The sequence below is a fragment of the Vitis riparia genome, chromosome 10 (genome assembly GCF_004353265.1).
Source record: "Vitis riparia cultivar Riparia Gloire de Montpellier isolate 1030 chromosome 10, EGFV_Vit.rip_1.0, whole genome shotgun sequence".
Taxonomy (NCBI): Eukaryota; Viridiplantae; Streptophyta; class Magnoliopsida; order Vitales; family Vitaceae; genus Vitis; species Vitis riparia.
In genome coordinates this window covers 19,115,108-19,140,389 of record NC_048440.1, presented here as the reverse complement: position 1 = coordinate 19,140,389, position 25,282 = coordinate 19,115,108, and the positions used below count along the sequence as shown (strand labels likewise).

Here is a 25,282-nt window from a genome sequence, read left to right as displayed (position 1 = left end):
ACAAAAATATTATGATACAAAATATCATATAGATATTATGATCATAAAAATGTAAATGACAATTAATAATAATAATAAACACATCTAAAAGGAAATGAAATATTTACATGAAAGGGTTTAAGTGTCAATTGGTATTATTGACATGACAAACAAAAAGGGTATTTTAGAAAATAATTATATGGCTCATTAAAAAATGTATGTATTTAAATTATTTTTAAATAGATAAAGATAATATTAATTTAAAATAATTGGGATTTTTTATTATATATTTTCATATTAGCAAATCAAAACCACTTTTCCAAAAAAAAAAAAAAATCAAAACCAGCTGTTGGGCCCACTAAGCCAGCCTAACCAGGCCGACGCCCTGGGCCACCAAATAAGCCCAACCTGCATGCCAAGCCAGGCCATGGACCATCCAGCCCACTTTGCACCTCTACCTGTAAATTGGATCAAAATTTGTAAGCCATCATACAGTATGAATCAAATATTAATGCATGGTACTCAATAATGGTTCTAAATTCCTGAATGATACTCCTTTTTTTCCTCAGCCTAACCTCAGACATTGCTTAAATTCTTCAATTATTTTCCAAAAATTTTCAGCTTAATTGAACCTATACTGAAATTTTTAAGCAATTACTCTATTTTAAAATAATTTTTGTTTCTATTTTCATTTTTAATTAAAAAAATCCAAATATAAAGCAACACCTTAAAAAAAAGGTCAAAAAAAAAACAAAAACAAAATTCAAAGAAGTCAATATTCCACATACCGAACATAGGATTTACTTTTTTCTGATATTAGAGGGATGAAATATTAAATTCAAGTCCAACCCATGTATTATATTGTTGTGTCAGTATGTAAATACTAGGATCAATTATTTTTAGTGTAAGCCATACATGATACAACCCATGTTTGTTTAGCTACCAGAGAATTAACATGGGGGCAACTTCATTTTTTAATTCAAAAAAAAAAAAAAAGTTTTTGTTGCAACTTCTGAGTTCTGACACAGCTTGAAGAAAAAAATGAATTGTTTTAGAAATTTGAACAGGAATCAAAATATTCGGGAAGCCAAGAAAATAAATTAAAGTGCACAGGAACAAAAGTCAGATGCAGCCAGGAAAATACAAACCACAATGACCTCCTGAGCTACAAGGAACCTGCCCAGACTCTAGAAAGGAATTTATGTATACCCACTTGCCTACTCTCTCTTTCTTCTGCTATCTCAGCTTCCAACCTAAGACACCCATTGATTATAATAATTGACTATGGGACAATATTACTACTTTCCAATTCACTCCCCTTGGGACAAAAGCTTTTGCTTTAAGCCATTGAGCCACAAGTTTCTGGGGAAAAGTTTGCAAATTTGGGTTGATTTTTTTTTTTTTTTTTTTGTTATGAATTTCTTGAGAGAAAATCATGTCATGCGGTTGAAAATAATGGTTTTTCTTTTTCTTTTTCACATTCATAAAGTCATATTCAATTTCTTAGCTTGCAAGGGCATTGACCAATAGGGTTTCTAGATTCATTCTACTTTCTTCATGTTTTGGTTTGTCTTACTTTTCTATTGGTAGCCTACTCCCCATTTTCCCTTCTTGTGGATGTACTGGAAATCAACTTTTAATGTACATTTTTTTATTTTTTAAAAAAAATTTTGTTCTTAAATAATTTGCTTTTAATCTCAACAATCATGTGGGTTATTTGGGTTTCTTCAATAAAAAATGGTTTTTAAACTCAAGACCCATCTTCCAATTTTTTAATGTTTCTATGAATGTTCTCTTATTAAAGCTTTTTCGGGTCTTTTATGCTTCTAAGTTATATTTGATTTTTAGAAAATTTGTAAAAAAAATAAAAGAAAAAAAATAAAAAATAAATTTAAAATTAATAAATTATTTTTATATTTTTTTAAAACTCATTTCACTTATTTTTCTCTATTATATAAAAATTAAATAATTTTAAGATATATAAATTTTTAATTAATTTTAATTATATTTTATTTTCTTTCATATTTTTCATAATAAAACCAAACATAAAAAAAAATCATTTTTCTTCATATCTCAATCGTCCCATATAATTTTCATTTGCATTTAATGGTGTGGGTCTAAATACCTGTCATCCAAAAATTCAATTAAAAAGTTAACACACATAAAGGGGGAAAAATTAAGCAAGAAATTTAAAAATAAAAATTATTATTAAAGAAAAAATCTCCATACGATATAAGGCCATATAAAAAAATAAAGATAAACAAATTTTCAAGCAAATTAAACTCACAATTATTTCATGTTTTAGGTTTATTCAATTTTTTTTATTCATATTCATACATTAAATTATTATTTTATTTAATTTTTTTTAAATGATATGTTTTCTTTTCAAATTATATATTTAGGAATATTTCACATGTTAACCTTATTAGGATAGTTTTTAATTTTTGGTTTTAGATTGAAGAGGAAGCTGAATTCAAAATAATGTGCATGCCATGAAAGCTTCATTAAGAATGAATGGGATTTTTCTATATATATATATATAAATCTATAAAAAAATAAAAATAAAATAAAAAAAGTAATATTTTCTCCTTTTAATTTTAACATTACTTTTAAGCAATAACATCTTTTATCTAAAAAAATGAAGAAAAAAAAATCTCTTGATATACCCACTTTCTCTCCATTTTCCCTATTTCTAAAAGAATTATGTAAAAAATTATCAAAATTATTAAAAAATGTAGAAAAAAAAAAACCACTAATAAAATGAATTTGAATTCAAATATACATTCCTCTCTAATGAATTCAACTCCAAAAATTTATGTGTTCTATTATTGTTTATAGAATTATTATATGGAACAAAATTGTCCTCTTTCACCCTACACATTAATTTTAACTAGAAACCCTAGCACTTGAATTTGCCAATGTGTCATAATCTTTATCATTATCATTTCAACTTATTTCTTTTGATCATTTTTCATGTACATTCATTACTTTCTAGCTAGTAAGGTTACAACTAGGGGAGTTAATACCGATGAAAGTGACCATAATTGTATTTCATTTTGATTCCAATACTTTTATCCCAACCCCTTAAACAAATTCTTGGTATTTAGATGGGTAAAAATTAACCTCTTGTGGAAAAAAAAAATTAAAATGTTTATATTTGTTAAATCAAAATTTAGATTAAAAGGAAGAACAAAAAAAATAAAAAAAACTAATATTTGGTTTCTTAAAAATCAATCACTTATTTTACATATTATCAATTTATTATATTTTATTGTGTCAGTGGAAGTTTTAATGCAAACAAAATTAGTTATAAAACATGATAATAAAACAATTCACATAAAGGTACACAAAATTTTAACGTGATTCGACCAACCATGTTTACATTAATAGATGAGAGAAAATCATTTCATTGTACCATAAATGATATAAACCAAATATAACTATTGAATTCTTGAAACATTTCTTATTTTCTCACTCTTTGTATTCATATCTTAAACCACAAGTTTTCTCATTCTATCGGATATCTCTAATTCTTCTTCATATCTTTATTCATTTCATGTAGTTTCTACAATCACGTCTCATTTTTTTCCTTTTATAATCTAAAATATTTTTAATAACTTTTTTTATTTTATAAAAAAAAATCTAATATTATGAATAATATTCTTTATAAAAAAAATCTTTAGGAATTTGAGTCACGTTCCAACAAGTTTTGCTATTTCTCATAAGTTACAAAAATGATCAAAACCTATATAATAAGAAAGGAACAAATTCTTCCATCATTGTCCTTCGATTCCTAGCCGTTTATTTTTAACTCAAAACTCTGTGCTTGTATTTTTACTTATATAACTTTAATATTTTCGCGCTTCCCAACCCTTAATCATTTTACACGTGCACTCGTCCTCTTCTAAGAAGCAGGGCCTTTAAATTGGGTAATATGGTTTAATTGAAAGTCAATCCACCTTAACCCAACACCATTCGGGTGAAATCCATGTTCCATTTCAGCAGATTATCCAAATTTGGATAGAACAAGCATCAAATTTTTTTTCAAATAATTTATTTATTTTTATATTTATTACTATATTAATTAAAAAAGAAGAAGAAGCCATATAAGCCATAAATATCATAAAATTTTAATCATGGAAGCAAGTAGAACAGTAGAAGATTACTAATAAAGGTATAAAAATGAATTTAGAAAAAAAAAAAATTAAAAAGATGTTAGATGTATGAGGAGTGTTATCATTAAGCATAAGTTTGGTAGGTGGTGAGAAATGATTGAAAAATGAAAAATTTTACATTTAAATGAATGGTGACAACATTTTTCAAGATGCAATCACTGCTTACTTGCTACATTATAATAAATATAATGGAGATGAATGATTCCTGGAAACATGGACACAATCAAAACATGGATAAAACGAGAAATTGTACATGTTAAATCAGAATTTAGATGGGGTGGGGGTGGAGGGGTGGGGGTTGGGGTTGGGGGTGGAGTTGATGAAACCTTGAGGCAAACCCAACCTAAGAAGTTTCTCAATTCAATTATGGGAAGGTGCCATACATTCCTCATTCTTTGATTGGGAGTCGTCTTCGGAAGTGGCAGACCCTCAAGATACAAAAGAGACAGGAAGGTTGCCATTTCCATAATCAGAAAAGGGGGGTGGGGGTGGGGGTGAGGGCGTGGCCCACCATGGAAAGGTGGGTTCGTGGGTGGGTCTACGGAAGAAGACAAAGGAGGGTGGTGTTTGAGTAAAATGCCGTCCAATCCAAGTTTATAAGGAAAGTGCTCTCCATCACCAGCTGGGGTACCTTCCCATTCTCCATGCAACTTCGCCGAAAGACTACTCCCTCTATCAAGAAACGGCCACGAATTTTGAGAGGAAGATGCCAACAACCTTAACAAATCCCCCTCTCTTATCTGTACATTCGTCAGCTTCTCCATATACTCTTTCCGCCAACATTTCTTCTTCCCTTTCAAGCTCTTCCTATATATAGTCGGACACCCCGCACCCTTTTTTCATATCTACCTGCTCAGCATCTCTATAGCAATGGCGTCCAGAAATGGGGTTGTCTTCGAAGACTTCTTCCCGGCAATGGTGGAGAGGTTGGGGGCTGATGGGTTTATGACGGAGCTCTGTAATGGGTTCCGGCTGTTGATGGATGGGGACAAGGGTGTGATCACGTTTGAGAGCTTGAAGAGGAACTCCGCCACTCTGGGGTTGCAGAACCTTAGTGACGATGAGTTGAGGAGCATGGTTACAGAAGGTGACTTGGATGGAGATGGAGCTTTGAATCAGATGGAGTTTTGCATTCTCATGTTCAGATTGAGTCCTGGCTTGATGACAAGTTCCAGAAGGTGGCTAGAAGAAGCTATCGTCAATGGCTTTTAGGCTGAGCCCTTGTCTTTTTTCTGGCTTCTTTGTCTTTTTGTCTAGTGAGTTTTTAGGCTATTCCATTGTCCTGTCTCTGCCTTCTTTTATATTTTTTCCCCACCTGAATTCTATCTATTGTGTTTGTTATTCATGTTTAATTCTATCTAAATATTAATTTCTTTATCACCGTCAGCTTCAAGTACAAGCTTCTCTTTCTCCTTCCAAACTATATCACCATATCAACAAAGAGCAAACACATAAACAAAGGGACTAGAAATCAATAAACGGTTGATGTCATGTCACCTTCATCATACTTCATAGAAAACTGGTATCCAATGGATTTGCGCTCTGCTCCAATCAATTTTTTTTTTTTGGGAGGAATTGAGAACTGGATATACAAAGTTAATTTATTCCAACTAACTAATCTTTCCTTCCCATCCATTATTTTTTTACTAAATAGGGTCACCCATTCTATGTAGGCCCATGGACCCAAGCAAATATTTTTGTTGGCTTGTTGACAGAACTGGAAGTACTCTTGACACTAAGCACCCAACAGAGCAGCTTCCCAACGTTGGTGGGCAGAAACCCAATGCAATAAATTGCAAACATCTAACCTGTCCCTTCCTCATTCTCTGCAAAAAATCCAACCTCCTTCGAGCTTACGCTAATCCAAGAACTATAGATAACGATAACCAGGATTAATGTCCAAGCATCTAAATGAGCCTAATTTCTAAATTGAGCGTACTACACCTGAGCTGTGAAATCGATGGAGAATTAGCTCAAGGAGCTCTGGGAAGAAAGGTGTTAACAACAACAGCTGCTCAACTTCTTACCACCAAAGAGCGATGGGCTCTTTCCTGTTTCAGTTCCTCCTAATTCAAGGTTGGGCTCAATCATCAAATGGGCCAGCCTGAACCTTCGACCAGGCGACCTCCATTCATGAGAGCAGTAAAAATTCTAATAAAGGGTTGTGAGAAAACATGGGTGAAAATAAAATGTTTAAATTCTAAAAATCATGTGCTAGTAAAATTTTTTGTTTTTGGAGTGATTAAAGAATTAGGAGAAATAAGATCTTACAAGTAGGACATGGAAAAGGGTATCAATACGTACATACATAACCATTAAATGGAAACAAATTAGGTTGTTGGAATTGTTCTGTAGATCCCACTTACAAGCAGTACCTAATAATTCTATCCATCTATTCATACATATGCTTATCAAGATATGATCCAATCATCAAAGTTGATTCTAGAAGGCATGGGTTCCCATCAGGATGAGATATAAATACACATACACTACTGCATAATCTCATCATCATCATCAAATAGTGAATGCATTAAATAATGGGGTACCCCATGTGAAGAGGGTAACGAAGTTTTGAAGCCACAAACCATCACTTCAAACCAAGGGAGATTCACCCATTTTCTTTCCATTAATGTTCTGGTATACATCAAATCCTATGAAAACCTAAGCCATAGAGTTTCGGAGGTTGAGAAAGCCTAAGGGGATTGTGCACCACAGATTGATGAAAAACAACAAAAAGAAAAAAATATGGTAGCTGATCTTTACACCCATTTCAATCCGTGCTTATCTACCACCATCGAAAGTCTTGTTTCTTTCAAATTCTGGCCACTTGAGAAAGAAATCTAGTTATCCATGTAGTGAAGCAACTTTCTTCATGAAAATGATATGGTAGAAGAGAAAGTATATAGGATATGGATTCGTACAAATTTAATCTACTCCCAAAATTATCTAAAAGCAATCATTTTAATGAGATATTTGGGAGCAAATATGTGATGGGTATTGTAGAGCAAATCTGGGGTTACATAAAGGATTTGATATTTAGGGATAACAAACCAAAAATGGAAGGGTCCACCTGAGGAAGTTGGCAGTGGATCAAAGACAATAAGAGGCCACGTGTTGGACAACATATCTGATCTATGCGACCATAAAAGACACGTCAACCTCTGAATCCTTTCCAGGCTTTCCAGAATCCTGGCCAGCTAGCCTAAGGACTGTGAGGGCCAAGGCGCAAAAAATCGAGGAGAACAATACAAGCGCACCACTCGAGTCATCGCTCAGAGAAATATACGCGTCTCCCTTTTTTTTTTTTGGGGTAAAGTTGGTGGTTGGGCTTTGCTTCTCAGTACTGCTAGGCTTCTTTTGGGGACATTTTTAAAGTGTGTCTCTAACCCCAACCCCAATCACCTGCAAGGCTTTGCTTCCTTTCTTACATCTTTTTAATTCTTTTTAATTTATCACTGCTGCTTTTTTTTTTTTCTTTTTTTTTCTTTTTTTTTTTTTATTATCTAAAAATGGTTTTTTCCATGAATATTAAAAACTTTAGTATTAAAATATTAGAAAAAGAAAATTATAGGCCAAGTGAAATGAAAAATATAATGGAAACACATTTTTATTAATTTTAAACATTTGAATTGTCTTTTCATAAATTTAGGCCACACTTATCTTATCCACGAGGAAATGGCCTAAATTTTATGAGGTTATATTTGGTTCTTAAAAAATCTAAAAAATAAAAAATATTACAAAAAAAAAATATAAGAAAATTTAAGTCAATAAACTATTTTTGTATGTTATTTTAAATAATTTAAATATATATAAATTTATAATTAATTTAAATTATATTTAATTTTATTTCATTTTTTATATAAAAAAATTAAATATAAAAAAGTTATTTTCTTTAATGTATTTTTTCACAAATTAGATAGAGGCTTAAAATAGAATAAATTTCATTTGGCAGTTAAGATTTTGACTAACTACACATAATCTTTAAAATTTAAAATTTCATCAAATATTTCCCTCATTTTGAATTCACATAAATATGAGTGAAATTAATCTTTAAAATATTAATATAAATAAAATAAAAAATAAATAAATACAAGTAAGTGATAAATTTTGAATGAGAAAATAAGAATTTTAAATAATAGTGACAAATAAGGAGATAACTTGGGTGGATAACAAAGGGTGGATCTCAATTGAATCGATATAAGAAATTATATATATCTTTAAATTTTCAAATTTTGGTTCTAGAAATAAAAAGCATAAGATTTTAAGCAGGAGTGAAATTATAAAAAAGGTACATCAAAATGATTCTACCATCAATAATTGCTGCAATTGAGTTGGCGTGCAGATGAACGGTACCAAAAAAATTGTAAATCTTTTGAAGTAAATTAGGATGTCTTGGAATAAAAGTTACCCGAAGGAGACAAAATATACAAATAAAATAGAACGACCAAAAATCACCTGTGCAAGTGGAGGTTTTTTCTTTTTATTTTTTATTTTTTAAAAAATAAAAATGAATAAGGGCGGGGTATGATTTGGTATTATTGGAAACGGTGAACATAAAAGCAGGAGAAAGCAGCTTACCCGTTAAGAGTTAGTTGGAAGAAATGAAGGTATGCGAGCTCTGCAACTCTCCGGCAGTCATCTACTGCGACTCCGATCAAGCCAGCCTCTGTTGCGACTGCGATGCCAAGGTTCATAGCGCTAACTTCCTCGTCGCCAAGCATTCCAGGACTCTCCTCTGCCACGTCTGCCAATCTCCAACTCCCTGGAACGGCTCCGGCCCTAAGCTCGGCACTACCATCTCTGTTTGCCAGAGGTGTGTAAATCGCAGCCGTACTGTAAATGAGACTCCGTCATCCGATGAGGATGAAGATGAGGAAGGTGAAGAAGATGGAGAAGACGAAGGCGACGACGAAAATGATGAAGAAAATCAAGTGGTTCCGTGGTCATCGACGCCGCCTCCGCCGATCTCCTGCTCTTCCGCCAGCGAAGAGGAATCTTCCAGCAGGTTCTGTAACGGAGAAGAAGGTCCATCGGATTCAAAATCAGCTTCTTCGCTGAAGCCAATGCGCCAACAATCGTCCTTCAGACCTACTTCTCAAGTACGTCTCTTCTCTCCCTCACTCCGTACGATCTCCATGTCAATCAAATCCCCTCAAATCCCTACCTATTCCACTTCGCAGAATGATCTAGGGCGGTCTGTTTCACCACCAGCACACAACCTGCGCATCTTCATGAAGTGAAACGAATAACTGCAGCAACCAACAAGCTAATGTTGAAGCAGAGTGACGACTGAGGCAAGATCAACCGCCCATGGCATTTTCTACTCACTAATTCTCCTTCCGTTTCAGCTTATTTTCCCTTAATCAATTACTCTACTCATTTTTAACGGCATTGTGTCCGTACGTCTCTCCTAACCATTAACCTATATATATATAATATTCGCGCTCCTGTATTAAAACAGATCCACGGAGTCTGTTTTGTATTTCTCTGTGTTCTATTTCTCTCTTTCGGATCAAAGTGCTAAACACTCATATAACCTCATTTGGTACTTAACCTTTGCTAGTTCCCTAAACTTGATCATCTTTTTAAAATCTTACAAATTGAAGAATTGATTTAAAAATTCTCTATTCTTGCGACCACATTCTTAAGTCACAATAAAAAAAATAAAAAGAAATTCCATTTAAAAAGGTTTGAATTCAGTAGAAGATGCGTTGTTGTAGGTTCTATACCCATTTTTTCCTCTCTCTAAGTTTATGAAGGCTTGAGCTTGCCAGACAAAATCACAAAAGACAGAAAGTTGTGTTCTAGTATTTGTCCACCTCTAACTTTAAATTACACGAGTAATCATTACATCATGTTAACCCATGATCATACGATTATGAATCAAAGAATATTGAACCGTTTCTTTTATAGAAAATTAATTATTTTCTCAAGAAAGCTTTCCGGTGATAGTATGGGAAATTTGTTCCTCAAAAGAACCTTTTTTTAAAAAAAAAAAATTAAAAAATTTATTAGATCTGCTTTTTTTAAAATATGATGATTTGAACAGTATTTTCGTTTTAATAGACTAGAATTTTAATTTTTAAAATACTTCAAGTAAGAATTGGCTTTGAAAAAGCGCATTAGGCTTTAAGATATTATTTTGTTTCCAACAACTTCCAATTCTTCCTACCCTACTCCATTCATTCATGTTTAAATATGGGAATGAAAACTTTTGATCCTTAGACACCATTGGAGAAGGAGATTAGAGTTGAATAAGCTTTTCAAAAGCTTAAAATTACAATTATATATATATAAAGTATGGACGTTGGAGGAAAATGCATGAGGTGGGTGTGGGGGAGGGGGGGCGCAATTGAATGAATGAGGTTGAGCTGAAATTTGTCAGCATCGCAGAATTCCTGGCCAAACACCACATGGGACCCTGCCCTTGCCCTCTTCTTCTTATTCTCTTTGCTTCCGCCTAGTGTGAGCCCTCAGCCCTGGTGTTACATTTTCTCACCGACCAAACACCTCAAGAGAGGCTTTTTTTTTTAAGTTTTCCATCCAAACGTGGTTCATCACTTCAGCATCACAATATGTCCAAATTTTTGCTGTGTTTATCCTTCTCACCACTTTCCATGTGCTTTTTATCATTTTAAATATTTAATAAAGTGATGAAAACAAGTGGATGGAAGAAGAAAAGTAAAAAATTGAAACTTTTTTTATCCCATCAATCCACCTCAACGTAATAATTTGATAAAAGAAATGGCAAAATAAAATAATAAAAAGCCATTAATAACATTTTTAATAAACAATTACTTTTCTTAAAAACTTACTTCCCTGCACAATTTAAATTCGATATACATATTATATTCTTTAACATCATTCCATCATACGAAAAGATACCATGAAATTACAAATTTGACGAAAGAATATTATGAAATTGTAAACCTCTCTCACGTGGAGAGACTTGCCGACAGTCTCTTGTCAAACTAAGTTTAAATATTATATTGAACAATCAATTTTTCAACATACATATCACGTTTTTTTAACAATTTTGATATGATATTTTAAATTTTTAATATCGTAGTTCTTGAATAAATGAATAAATTATCAATCGCGTTGAGTGTCACGTTTTTTTTTAAGAGCTTTGAAACCGCGTTTCTTAGTCCAACCTTAACCTTAAGAGTTACGACTCTTAATTGTGTTGTTGGGAATAGAATTGTCATTGTTCCCTCTACTTTGACACGAATTTATGTTAGCCCTGCACTAAGGGACTCTCATTTAAAATTTTCATCAGTTGGGTACGAAGCAATCGAATCGAATGGTTTGCATTTCCTCACTCTACAAAAATCTTCTCCATTAATTCAGAATTCTAGTGGCTGTCCAAGTCTCCCTCTTATTTGGTAAACTCGGGTCACTCACTCTCCAGACACGCCTTCACTGTCACCAATTCTATTCTCTCAGATCGAGTACCCATTTCTTAGGATGATAACGGTGTGAGTTGAGGAGGCACATCATCTGTATTTTCATCTCCCTTTCAAAAAATAAATAAAAGATACGTGAATTTCTCATATTCTAACTTTTTTTAAAAAAAAAATTAATTAATTTTTACAAATAAATAAATTTTATAATTTTCATAACTTACTTTTAATGAAAAATATTTTTTAAAATTTTATGTGTTAAAAAAGGAAAAAATCAAAATAATTTTTTATTGATTTTTTATATATATGGTATTGGACAAAACACTCTCCAAATTCAAACCAAATTTTTTAAAAAATAAATAAATAAAATTCAAATCCACGTTTTAACTCATCTGTTATTTTTCAAACTCTTCGTATTAAGGATGAAACAAAACAAATATATAATAATAAAAAAATTCTCTTTATTGTGAATTTTATTTTATCATTATTTAAAAAAAAAGAATAAAATTAAACTTTTATTAATAATTTATTACCTTTTTCAAACTCGTTCCCATTAAGCATGAAATAAAATAAACAAATAAATAAAATTCATCTTATTATCATTCTTATTTTATCAATGTTCTGGGTCTTTTTCATCGATGTTTCGGGTTATTGTCTTTCCAAAGTCAATTTAGGCCTAGGATGGGAAATTTAGATACCATTAAGTAAATATTATAAGATTGTAATCTAACATATGCTCCACATTTAGTTTTAGTTTAGGGTCACTCTCAAATCCATAAATTAGTTGATTAATCTTGTCATATAGAACCGGCCATGACCCATCACATCAAATGGAGGAAGGAGAGAATGAGAATGTCTAGAGTGGGCCAAGTTTTTTCGGACTAATCTTCAAGCTTAATTGTAAGTTGATTATGTTTTGTGATTTCAAAAAAATTGTTGGACTAATTAATCAATAATAATGAGTTTTTGAGTGAAGTAAAGAAGGAATCAAGAAAGGTGAATTGTGGTGTGGTGGAGATTTGTTGCTTGTAGAGGGGAAATGGAATTTTGTGTGGCTGTGGTGCACATTTTGAAAGTTTTCAGCATGGAGATTGAGATATTTTGATTTTGAATATATATTTTTTTTCCTTTTTTTTTTTTTTTTTTGCCCTTTTGATTGGTCTTTGGATTCTCAATCATTTGGTCTTTTGATCTCTCTGAGTAGTGAGTGTGTGAGTAACAGCTAGAAAGAGAATATTATTCCAGTGGACGTACCTCCATAGCTTTTGTAGCTTGAAATCAGGGCCACTTCTTGGGCATTTTTCTCTGTATGCAAAAAGAAATAAAGATATCAACGACTTCTTTTAGCGACTTAAGGCTATGTTTGCATCACCAAAATTATTCATCTTTCTCTCATTTCAGTGTCTGCTGTCTGTCCGCCCTTTGTTTTCCATGGAGGAGTTTTCTCGGGCATCTTTCTTTTTTTTTTTCTTCCTTTCTTCAATCCAAACAAAAACATTGTAAACTAAGGTAATGTTTGTCTTTCAATTGAATAGAAAAAATTAAAATATTTAGTTTTTTTTATTAAGTTAAAAATAACTTATTGACATTATTCAACATAACTAAAATAAATTTGTTATCAATAAGTTCAATTTAGTTATATTGGATGATATTAACAGATTACTTCTAATCGAATAAAAAAACTAAAATGATGTTTATTTTTTTAGCTTTTTATTTTTAGATTTTAAATCATTTGTTTTTCTATTTTTTGATGGCTTATTATAAATTTTTTATTAAATAGAAAAAACCAAAATATATAATTTTTTCTAAATAAAAAAATAACATATTATATTTTTTTACTTTTTAATATTTAATAAAAATAAAATACTATAAAAACAAATAACCTAATATTTAATATTATTAAACATTAAAATTCTATTAAAATTAAATAAAAATAAATAAATACCACAATTTTTTTTATTCAATCAAAAAACAAATTTCACCTAAATCAACCGGTTTCTCGTAGCATTAAAATGGACAAGTTAAGCTTTTATTATTTTTTAATTACAGGCATCACACTAAATAATTTTATATTTTCCTTACTAAATAACTTCCTTTTTCTTGTCTCCCCTCTTGCATGAAATTTGAAATTTCCCACAGCTAGCCATCATTTTGACACTAGATCTAGGCCTTAAGCGACTTGGGGTCCAGATGTCCGATGGGAGCCGTACCAAAACCAACCACATATATATAATAATAATAAAATCTATATCAGTCAAACCAAACCCAACCCACCACCAAATCTCCATTCCATTCACTGAAATTCCCATCACTAGAGAGGACAACTTGTATTGCACCACCATATATGATGGACACGTAGAATGAAATAGCTGTACCACAAGGTTGACATTGATAACTAGATCAATGATCGATCGTTAAAGGAGGATGCCAATCTGAATCAATGATAATGTTTTAACTCCTTGTAGCATCGGGCCCATGATTGTATCTCCCAAGGTCAAATCAGTTGTTTTGATTTTTGAAGATATGGTTTTCTAGCAGATCTATTGATTCTATTAGGCTCTATGATAATACTACTACCCCTACTACTAATAATAATAATACTACTACTACCCACAATAATAATAATAGTTCATGGTAAACAAACTGATCTCAAATTATGACCTCCAAATGAGCACAATAATGGAGATGTCATCCATTTGACATCCAGTCAAGAACATGTAACAAGTAGCAACACCCAGAACCAATTTATACTAATAACATATCCAGCTTTACTATCGCAATGTAATAAAACTGAGAGGACTAGGTTGCAAAGCACAAGGGTCTTCAACAAGAAAACTTATATCACAAAATAGGCAATGCAACCTACATAGAAAGGAACCAAAGAAACTGATCAAAGGCTGTCCCCATCATCCCAAGCTTCCCTCGTGTCTATAAGGTAGCTAACCGAGTACAGATAAAAACTACCACTCATTTTTCACAAGACATGAATCCACAACCACCAAGCAAAGCAGCAAACTGGATCCTGCTTAAGAGGCCGCCTCTGTCTCTGCAACACATGAATGGTAGTCATCAGCATCAGTTTTCACCCAAAACATAAGGAGTGACTTCATTACACTATGAGAGAGAGACAACACATGGTAGATAATATTGAGTAGAGGATTAATCATTTTAGAACATTTCAAACAGATTCTCAAGGCACCAACAATAGCAACTTACATGACTCTTACAGGAGCTTGCAATCATGTGATCGATGATTTATGAATTAATGAATTCACATGTAAAGTTCTTAAATGAATATGGATGGCCTAGCTTCCGGGAAATCAGAAGTTTACTGTGTCATTTCAAAACTAATCTGCAAAGAGCACCAATAAATGTTTAACCAGATAGTTAAAAGTATTTATATCGTTATATTGTTGAAACAATCTCTCAGGCAAGGGCTCATGTTAAGTCATGGTGCTTAGAAACCATGCTTCAATCCTGGGCTCAGACACAATATTAATCCATAAAAGTCTAGCCATCCATCTAGAACAATATGCCTGCCAAGTGGAGTGAAATCCAAGAGGAGAGGGAAACCCCTGTGAACTCGGTATATGCATGAAAACATGCTCTGCCAGCCAGTGAACCTCTACTAACTTTGACCATATATAATGCTGGTGAGCTCAAGGTTGCAAACATAAAACTAATATCCAGTAGCTTTTCCATGGTGGTCAAACTAATCTTACTAACAGCTCTCTGGTTCTTGTGACAAAAACAAGGAAAACAAATAACATACAGCCAAAAAAGGTGATAAGACACACAACCACCAACTGATTTAAGAGGATCCACCCATGACACTGAGTTATTCAAAATTTAATACGAAGAAAACAACAAGAGAGAGATAGTAGGTGCATTGCCATTTTACAATAAACCCATTACATATTTTGTTACTTTGAGCTAATGATTCAAATCTTGAACATCACCTGCAGCATCTTGTACAACAGATCTTCATCTTCCATAGTTGGGTAAGTGCTAATAATAGCTAAAGAGGTTTTCAAATTTAGGGTTTAATTATTACTATCAAGGTAAAAATGTATGAAACTGATCCTCATAGTGATGATCAGAGAACAACATAGCAGAAAGTCTCATGTGAATGAACCCAAACAGAAGAATAAAAATACTAACAAATTAAATGAAAGAACTTTATAACAAAAATTGGAAGAATTAATGTAAGATATTGTATAAGATATGAGAAAAATTTAGGCAAATCCACAAGCCAACCCAACTGGCAATTATCATGATTCCTGACCAAGGATTATAGCGTCTCAACAATGAGCAAAGCAAAGTTTGAATATGGAAAAATGCAGATAGTTATTGCAAGAAAATCAATTTTGTGTACAAGAAAGGGACCTCCAGAAATTGAAGGAACATTCAAGCATAACTGAGGAAGATCATGTTCAAGGCTCTACAAGTGGCCACTGTTTTAGTTGGAAAAAAAAAAGTCCCTTTCTTGAGTCTTCTTTTAGTTTTTATACTAACTAGGGGGTGGACACATGTCATGTCTTGAAAAGCATGCCCATAACAGAAAATATTCCTTATTCGTTTTGTTTTCTTTCTTGATCGTCCATGTTCTCATGAACATGGAGGGTTCGTTTTCGTTGTTCGTTTCCTCGAGCACACGGGGCGCATACTCGAAGTTTGAGCTCACGAGCATACGGAGGATGTACTCGAATCTTATATCCATTACAGCCACTAGTTAATAAACAACAGAATGATTTAAAGTTAACACAAAACAGGAAACTGATCTCTCAACACAGTTGCTGAAAAACAAAAGTTACCATAATTGAGGAAATCAAGATCAAGGCTCTGAAAAGGGCCAGGGGGGAGAAAACAACAGGGACATTCAAGTTAATGCAAAACATGAAACTAATATCCTAATGTAAAAGCAGAAAAATACAATATGGATGGTAGAGAAAAAATCAAAATCAAGGCTCTAAAAGGGGCCTGGTGGAAGCAAACAACAGAGATATTCACATTAGTGCAAAACAGGAAACTAATCATCCCTAATACTAGCAGAAAAATAAGCAACCTGGAATATACTAGAAACCCGCATGATCAAAAACTAACCGTAGCATTACGATAAAAAAAAAAAGAAAAAAGAAAATGCACACCATCAATAAAACTTAGTCAGCCTCATCTTCACTCAAAGGATTGGCAAGCAAGTCCTCATCAGTCCCACAAATACAAGAATATTATCCATGTGTGGGTATGTAGGTAATTAATTCATATAGGATTGAACCAGGTTGTGGTTGAGTTCAAATTTTTAATAGGCAGGTTATGATTAAGATCAACGTTTCCACTAGGATTGGGGCTTCAGATTCAGGCTTAAGGTCTAGCAAGCAGGCCCTATCTCATACATTGCAGAGGACATTAGTAATTAACTATGCCTAACTCCAGATATGACCTGGTAACATCAACCTTGTCCATTTGAGAACTAGGAAGTACCAAAAAAAATGTATGAATAGATCTTGAACTGAGTCTAAGTAGATCCTTATTCCTTATCACCTTGTACATATTGTGATGGTGTTGTATCAATGGCACCTTCAAGGCTTCAAGAAGAAAATTATCCATTCTTTGAGGCTGCAATAAGAGGATAGTCAAATGGGTCTGGCATACTTGGTTGCACAATTTATAGGTTGCTGAACAAGAAGGAAATTTAGAAGTAAAACACTACATTTCTAGGAAGCTGTATTTCTCAGTTGGCTAACTCATGAAGGTAAACAGTGATTACTTTTACACTGTTTGACACTGAATGCCAAATATTTACTTGATCAAGGTATTTGTGCGGAGGGTTTGATCTGCAGCTATGTCAAGAAGAAGCAACCATGTCTTACTTCCCAGGTTTGTTGTTATTTAGGATGGCCATACATGCTGCAACTAAAAATGCTAGATACAAGATTTGGAACAGAGCATCAAAGATTTATTTATTGTCGGTGCAGAGCTTGTTTGACAACACACTTATCACAGCTAATAAAAATTCTTTTTCCCAATGAAATCACTTCAAAACTTGTTATTCTCATTTTTCTTGACCTATACCATTGCTACACATGTTATAATACGTAACAAAAATGGGAAATTTCAGTTTAGAATGAAAAACAGAATCAACAACAAACTAAACAAAGTAAAGACAAAAAAGGTAAAGCTATGCACAGCAACACCATGTATAATGAAGGTTGTAACAAGAGAAATGATACCATGCTACCTTTAAAGAAATAAAAAAGAGAATTAACAATATTTTAGTCGAGTGAGAAGAAAAATGGACTAACACGTCTTAATGAGAAAAGCACCTAATATATACATATAGAGAGAGAGAGAGAGATAAAGAGAGAGATATTTTGATAGGCAAATAAGAGTATGTATATTAATAAACATATGAAGACTGTCAAACTAAAGTGACGAACACAGTATACCGGAAGTATACAAATGAGAAACAAAAGACTAGCTATCGTTGCTACAACCCCACTATAAGAAAAAGAGCCCAACAATTCTATAAAATCTAACAAATAAGCTAGGCCTTCTTGCCTGCCTCCTAGAAGGAACCCTTGAGACCACATATACAGATTAGTTATGAGGGAATCCTTGAGAGCTTGGATAGTGCATTGCTCCCCTTCAAAAGTTCTTTGATTTCACTCCTTCCAAATTGTCCATAAAAGGCAAAGAGACACTATTCTCCAAACCTTCCTTCTTTTCCTACCCACAAAGCTACCATGTCATCCCTCCAACAAATCCTTAACCTGGCAAACTAAAACATCATAGTAGCCAGAGGAAAAGAAAGCAAAAGCGATTCCCGTAGTAGCAGTGAGCAAAATGGGAGCAGCCCAAATCGTGAAAATGGGATTGTGGGAGAGCAATAAAAGCATCACGCTGCTAGACGAAGCGGAGGAATGCTGCACCCTAGATGGCGAGAGTCCAGTAGCCGAAAGCATCACTAGCTTATGCTCTGACCCGAGTAGCATGGGGCACGAAATGCCAAAGAAGGAGAAGAGAAAGTGTCATAACTTCTAGCTACCCCACAATGAAAAGATGGTCTTCTGATTCATCTGCATCTTTTCACATACAACAAAAACCTGCCAAAACCCATCCTCTCCTCTTGAGCTGGTCCATGGTTAGGATCCGGCCCCAAGTCGCTACCCAAGCAAAAAAACAGAAAACTCACTTTGGTAGGAGCACAAGAACCCCATATTATCTTTGAGGGGAAAGTCACTTCACCCCTGCTTCCAATGCATCGTAGAAAGACCTCACAGAGAACACCCCATTCTTGCAAAGCACCCAACATATACCAGCATTTGCAAATTCTGGCACCCTTTTACATATTTCTATAACATTAACCCAAGCTCCATAGTGTAGCATAGAATATGCCTGTATTCTTTAAAGACATATATAGGTTACTCCCATAATCCCATTGCAGCTATATCGTCATGATAATTTCTGTGCCATTGGATGGTTTTTTCTCAATCACCAAGTAATTGAGAAGAGGAACTTTCTGCAAAGGCTGCTGATAAGCAAGGAAGATGAAGCATGGCTATATGAAGCTGAAACAGAACAACAGCGAGAGAAAAAAATTGAACCATTTCAAAGGAAGAAAAGGTAGGAAAACATCTTCAGGCCATAAGTGTAGAAATAGGCCCTATTAGATGAGTATTAATTCCAGATATTTTAAAAAATATAACTGATTTTCTCAGCACAAAGCACCAAACCATTTCTCCAATGACCTTTATTTCAAACATAAAAGGATTTTGAATCACTAATGAATGGAGATGGCAGTATAAATAGTTAGGGAGTCATGCGGGCATTTTTGGGGATAGAGGGACTTGAACCCTCATGATTTTTGAGGTCAACAAATTTTCCTTTTCTAATAAATTTCATTGTTCTCAATATTGACATTTATAACGGGACCCTATCTTTATTCTCATCCAATTGATTAATTCAAAAGATTAAGCTGCTAGAGAGTGTGGCCTGGAGAAAGTTTAGTCAGCTTCTACCACAAGCAAGCTCCAACACCTAAATCATCAATCAATTCATATAAAATCGTATGCAAGGAGTATTATTTTGTTTTAATCTGGGAAATCTTACACAAATACAGGGAACAAGTACATTTCCCCCCAAAAATCAACATAAAATGAGGAGAAGGGAGTTTTTCTTTTTCTTTTCCTTCAGGAGAAGAGCATTTTTCTTTCTCTTTTCTTTTCTTTTCTTTTCTTTCCTTTCTTTCATTCCTTTTTTCTATTTAAGGGAAAGAGTATAATGTATTCCAAAAAAGGCCTAGGGAAGGGGGAAAACCCCACTACACAAGATGCAAAAAAAAAAAAAAGCACTGAGACAAAACAAAAGAGAGAAGGGACCTGAGAGGCCAAACCCAAACCCATAAACTACCCCATCCTATTAGTGGAATCTAGTAATGACAAACCTCCTCCCTCAAGAATCTCTGGACCAAGAGTCCAAAGACTTGAGGAATATATCATTCAACCTAAACCCCTCCGGAGATTGTTAAAATTCTTTCACCAAAGTGATATAGCTGGCAGTTTCCCACACTTTCTACTTCCTTCCCACAACGCTACCTTTGTCAGGAACTAGAGAATATTTAACCAAAAAAAGGAAGGACCCAAGAAAAACTAAAGACAGAAAGCGCAAGGATCCAGAGACAAAATAGTAGAGAGATCACAGAGAAAATTATTTTGACAACAAACTATTAAAACTAACATTTGAGATTAAATGCATGATCACAATTACAAATAACATACATAACCTAACATCTCACATGAATGCAGAGATCAAGATCACAATTATACATGAATGCAGACATGTATTAAAATGGGAAGAAAACATTTAAACAACTAATGTGGTCATGAAAGAACAGATAAAATCCTTCTTCTTTTTTTAATTAATTTTTTTTTTATTTGCAAAGAACACAGAAAGTCCATAAATTTAATCATCCAATATTACATTCAACAGATGTAGATTATCACCACAATGAAATTCGAAAAACCATCATCTCAATGCACACTAGTGTTACCACAAATTACACTAGAAACTATCTTTTTTGTGCAGTAAACTCATAGCTAAATACCAAAGAGCATGAATGAAAGAGCTTAGAAATATCAAAACCAATATTCTTTAAATTGAAAGCATAGAAGCATTTGAACCTTTGTATATCTTAGCTGGAACGTGGCAGTCATCCTCCTGCACCAGCGGACACAGCAGATCATCGCCCGTCTTATCCTCCGGTGTAGCATCTCCGGAATCATTCCCGCTGCCATCCTTATCATCAGGAAACCTAACCACAACCACGGGACAAACACAGTGATGCACGCAGTAATCGCTAACGCTCCCCAGCCGTCCTTTACTATTCCGCTTCGAAGCACCAAAACCTCGACTCCCCATAATCACCGCACTCAATCCCAATCTTTCCACCTCCAAGCAAAGCCTCTCTTTCATGTCGTGATCCTTCACTATGTGGATCTTCACAGGAATCTGCGCCTCAACCAGCGGCTGAGCCAGATCGTTGGCCTTCGCGGTGGTGAAGGCGTCGAAATCGTCTTCCAGCTTCTGCTGCGACTCCTCGTCGGTTTCCATCGACAGGTCGATAGAGCCCCAATCGGCGCCGTAGAGGACGCTCGTCGGACGCACGTGCAGGAGGATCACAACGTCGCCCGGGCGGAGGTAATTCTGGACGGCCCATTTCACAGCAAATGCGCTCTCGTCGCTCAGATCGACAGCTATCCCAATTTTCCGGTGGGCACCGGTGGGAGTAATCGGAAACCTAGGAGACGATGGCTGGACTAAGATCGCCGTCGCCGGGCGCTCAGATTCCGGTGGCTTTTTGGGTGAAGTCATATCGGAGAATAAATGCAAAGCTAGAAGGGCTTTTTCTTTTGGGCTTTGTGTTTTGTTCTGTGCGGTGCTTCAGCTGAGAAGGTTTTGGAAGAAGAAGCTAAAAAATTTCAGAATAAAATAAATACATAAATAATAAATAAATGTATTGTAGCTCTTCAGGATTTACGGTGGGAAAGCTTAAAGACCAGGAATCCTGGCAACCTCTAAGCCCTCACGCCACCAGAAGCTTGGCCCAAGCGAAGTTGAGGCTGGGTCGACCGCTCTGAGGTTTTAATTTCAAGCCCAGGCCCACTCATAGGCCCAAGCCTGACTTAAGTTTTGGATCGATTGTCTTTACCCTTTTTAAATAAAATAAATAAAGAAAAAAAAATAGATTAGGTTGAGATACATATTATTTAAACTTGTTATTCTTGAAGCATAAATGACACAAAGTGTTAACTTTTGTCTTAAATTTTATTTTAAAATATGTTATACCCATAAAAGTATTTTTTTAATCATATAATAATATGCAAAATAAATAAGGGTATGTTTGCTAACAAAAATAATTTTGAAAAATGGTTTTGTAATTTTTGTAGGATAAAAATATGTTTAAAAACTTAGAATGTTTTTAAATTGCTTTTAATATTTAAATTTTTTAAAATTATTTTTATGTCTAGCTTTTTATTTTTAATCATTTTATATATTTGTATAATTATTTTTAAAAGTGATTATAAAAAAACAAGTAAAAAAAATTAAAAGATGTTCAAAACACTTTCTTTTTTATTCTTAAAAACAAAAAACAAAAAATAATTTTTGATGACCAAATTGTTAGCCCATATAAAAAATTTTCCAACAGTCTCCCACTTGGGCTACATTAATTGTTTTTGAGGATTCATTAAATTCATTTTGAAAATAAAACTCTCGGGTTAAGTACAGAAAAGTTTATTTTGTGTGGCCACACCTTTTTTTTTTTTTGAAAGAAATGATAGTCTATAAGTAGCATCTTGTTAAACTTATCTAATCCAACATGGTCTTAATATTGGACTATAATGGTCTATATGTTGATCTCAACAAACATAATGTCCCTTATAGTCACGAATATTTATAACCATATCGACATGGATCATAAACCCAGTAGTGTAGTAAGAAATCATTGCCAACATGTGATCATCATCTATATGCATTGTTTCTTATCAGTCCTCATTACAATTTACCAGCAAAATGAAATTGTAATTGCAATTTCTCAACAAAAAATGAAATTGCTTGACTTTAACCAGTCATATGTCACCATCAATGCACCACAAAATCTCAAAATAATGTTATTTGTGACATCCAACAATATACAACTGTAATTCTTAAGGTTCAATATCTCAAGATACCATGTTGTATGTAATTCAATTACGACATGCTATAATATAATATTTAATTATGATGATCATAATAATAAAATTTTAATTTTGCAAGTCGCAGAACAATAATGATCAATGTTTACATAAAACAATAATTGAAATAAGGGAAATCACAAAAGCTCCCACTAAACCAAAGAATCAAAAGACTTAATAACACCCATATTCACAACATGTTCCTTGAACGTTATGGGCTTTATACCTATGGTTAGAGGATCAGTTGGCATGGACTCAGTTCTTATGTGCTCAATCATAATATCTTCTTTCTTCACTAAGTCCTTGACTGTAAGGTACTTGATTTCCATATGCTTAGACCCCGTACTAATCTTATTGTTCTTAGAGTAGAACACAACTGCATTATTATCACAATAAATCACAATGGGTCGAAAGATGGAATCAACAACTTGCAACTCTGAAATCAAATTTCTTAGCCAAAAACAGCTTGAGATGATGCACCATAACAAGCTACAAACTCAACATACATGGTCGAGGATGCAATTAGGCTTTGTTTGACACTTTTCCATGAAATGGCTCCACCAGCTAACAGAAAAATGTATCTTGAAGTAGATTTGCGATCATCAGAACAACCACCAAAATCAGAATCTGAGTATCCAACTACCTCGATATTATCCACCCTCCTATACACAAGCATAAAATCCTTCGTTCTTTGTCGATATCTCAAGACTTTCTTTGCAGCAACCCAATGATCATGTCTAGGGTTCGATAAATATCTATCAAGAACGTTAACAATGAAGGCGGTATCAGGTCTTGTACATACTTGTGCATACATCAGGCTACCAATGGCACTAACATAAGGAATAGTCTTCATGGCATCCTTTTCCAAATCATTCTTTGGACACTATTCATTACTGAGTTTATCTCCCTTCACAACAGGTACATCACCAGCTTTGCACGTCTACATATTGAATCTTTTAAGCACACGATTGATATAGGCTCTCTGAGATAGCCCAAAGAGGTTTCGAGATTTATCACAATAAATCTCAATACCCAACACAAAAGATGCTTCTCCAAGATCCTTCATGTCAAAATTAGCAGACAAAATACGCTTGGTATCATTCAAGAGATTCACATCGTTACTAGCAAGTAGAATGTCATCAATATAGAGAACCATGAAAATGTATTTGCTCTCATTAACCTTCATGTAAACGCACTGATCAAACTTGTTCTCTACAAAACCAAAAGACGTCACAATTTTGTCAAATTTCAAGTACCACTGGCGAGAAGCTTGCTTGAGACCATAAATTGACCTTTTCAATCTGCATACCATGTTCTCTTTTCCATTTTCCTTAAATCCTTTAGGTTGTGACATGTAGACCTCCTTACTCAAATCAGTATTGAGAAAAGTTGTCTTGACATCCATCTGATGAAGCTCTAAGTCAAAATGAGCTACCAATGTCATAACTAGCCTAAAGGAATCTTTGGTAGAGACTGGTGAGAAAGTCTCTGTGAAATTAATGCCTTCTCGTTGTGTATACCCTTTAGCAACCAACCGAGCCTTGTATCTTTCAACATTTCCTTTGTTGTCTCTTTTAGTCTTGAATACCCATTTGCATCCAATGGGTTTATATCATTTGGGAAGATCAACAAGTTCCCAAACATCATTGTTTGACATAGACTGCATCTCATCTCTCATGGTAATCAACCATTCATTTGCCTTATCACTATTAAGAGCTTCACAATAAGTAGTAGGGTCCACTTCTTCTCCAATGTCATACTCTCCCTCTCCAAGGTAAACATAATAATCGTTAGATAAGGTAGGTCTCCTAGTTCTTTGTGATCTCCTCATTTCCACAGGAGGAATCTCATCTACAATAGGGTTTATTTCGACAATAGGGAAATTGACAGTAGCAACTCCTTGTTGAATCCCAAAATCAAAAGCTCCAACATCAAGGTTAACGTCTGAGACTGGCAAACGTCAAGAAATAACATCCATGGGTTCTACTCTTTCATCGGATTGAAAGGGTATACTATCAGCAACATCCAACTCTAAAAACTTTGCCACTTGAGACTCAACAATTCTAGTGCCATGAGTCGAACAATAAAACTTGTATCCTTTTGAGTGACTAGGATACCCAATAAAGTAACACCTAGTAGTTCTCGAATCCGTCTTCTTTAAAGAAGGATCATAGATTTTCACCTCAACTGGACATCCTCATACTTTAAAATGTGTGTCGCTAAGGAAGAAAAGCTGAAAAGAGAAAAGAATGAATATGCTCATCTCGTTGCTCTTGGAAAACTGAATAATCAAAAGAAAAAAGGCTAGAAAGCCCAACTTCCATAGTCATAAGAAAAATAAGAATTTCAAGAAAAGTGGGAGTGAAAAGAAGAAGAATGGAAATGCCAAGAACACATACCGTAAGTGTTATCACTGCAACAAAAAGGGTCACAAGAGGGTTGATTGCTTTAAGTTTAAGAATTGGTTAGAGAAGAAAAAGAAGGAACATGGTAT

At 33.9% G+C, this 25,282-nt stretch overlaps 4 protein-coding genes across 4 annotated transcripts; 2 read left to right on the top strand and 2 right to left on the bottom strand.

Moving 5' to 3' along the window:
- Window positions 1–4,779: 4,779 nt before the first annotated feature.
- Window positions 4,780–5,534, top strand: LOC117924073 (calcium-binding protein PBP1-like). The gene has a single exon (XM_034842626.1). It carries the CDS (start codon window positions 5,025–5,027, stop codon window positions 5,364–5,366), a length of 342 nt encoding a protein of 113 aa, XP_034698517.1. The 5' UTR covers window positions 4,780–5,024; the 3' UTR covers window positions 5,367–5,534.
- A 3,183-nt stretch (window positions 5,535–8,717) lies between these two features.
- LOC117923957 (zinc finger protein CONSTANS-LIKE 9-like) lies at window positions 8,718–9,636 on the top strand. Its single transcript, XM_034842474.1, has 2 exons — window positions 8,718–9,253; window positions 9,335–9,636. Exons 1-2 carry the CDS (start codon window positions 8,756–8,758, stop codon window positions 9,392–9,394), a joined length of 558 nt encoding a protein of 185 aa, XP_034698365.1. The 5' UTR covers window positions 8,718–8,755; the 3' UTR covers window positions 9,395–9,636.
- Window positions 9,637–14,185: 4,549 nt separating this feature from the next.
- Window positions 14,186–21,531, bottom strand: LOC117923878 (universal stress protein PHOS32). The gene is made up of 2 exons (XM_034842375.1): window positions 20,737–21,531; window positions 14,186–14,603 (listed from the first exon to the last, which is right to left on the bottom strand). The coding sequence occupies exons 1-2, from the start codon at window positions 21,425–21,427 to the stop codon at window positions 14,584–14,586; spliced, it is 711 nt and encodes a 236-aa protein (XP_034698266.1). The 5' UTR covers window positions 21,428–21,531; the 3' UTR covers window positions 14,186–14,583.
- Window positions 21,532–23,239: 1,708 nt separating this feature from the next.
- LOC117923170 (secreted RxLR effector protein 161-like) lies at window positions 23,240–23,641 on the bottom strand. The gene has a single exon (XM_034841407.1). It carries the CDS (start codon window positions 23,639–23,641, stop codon window positions 23,240–23,242), a length of 402 nt encoding a protein of 133 aa, XP_034697298.1.
- Between the last annotated feature and the right edge of the window lie 1,641 nt (window positions 23,642–25,282).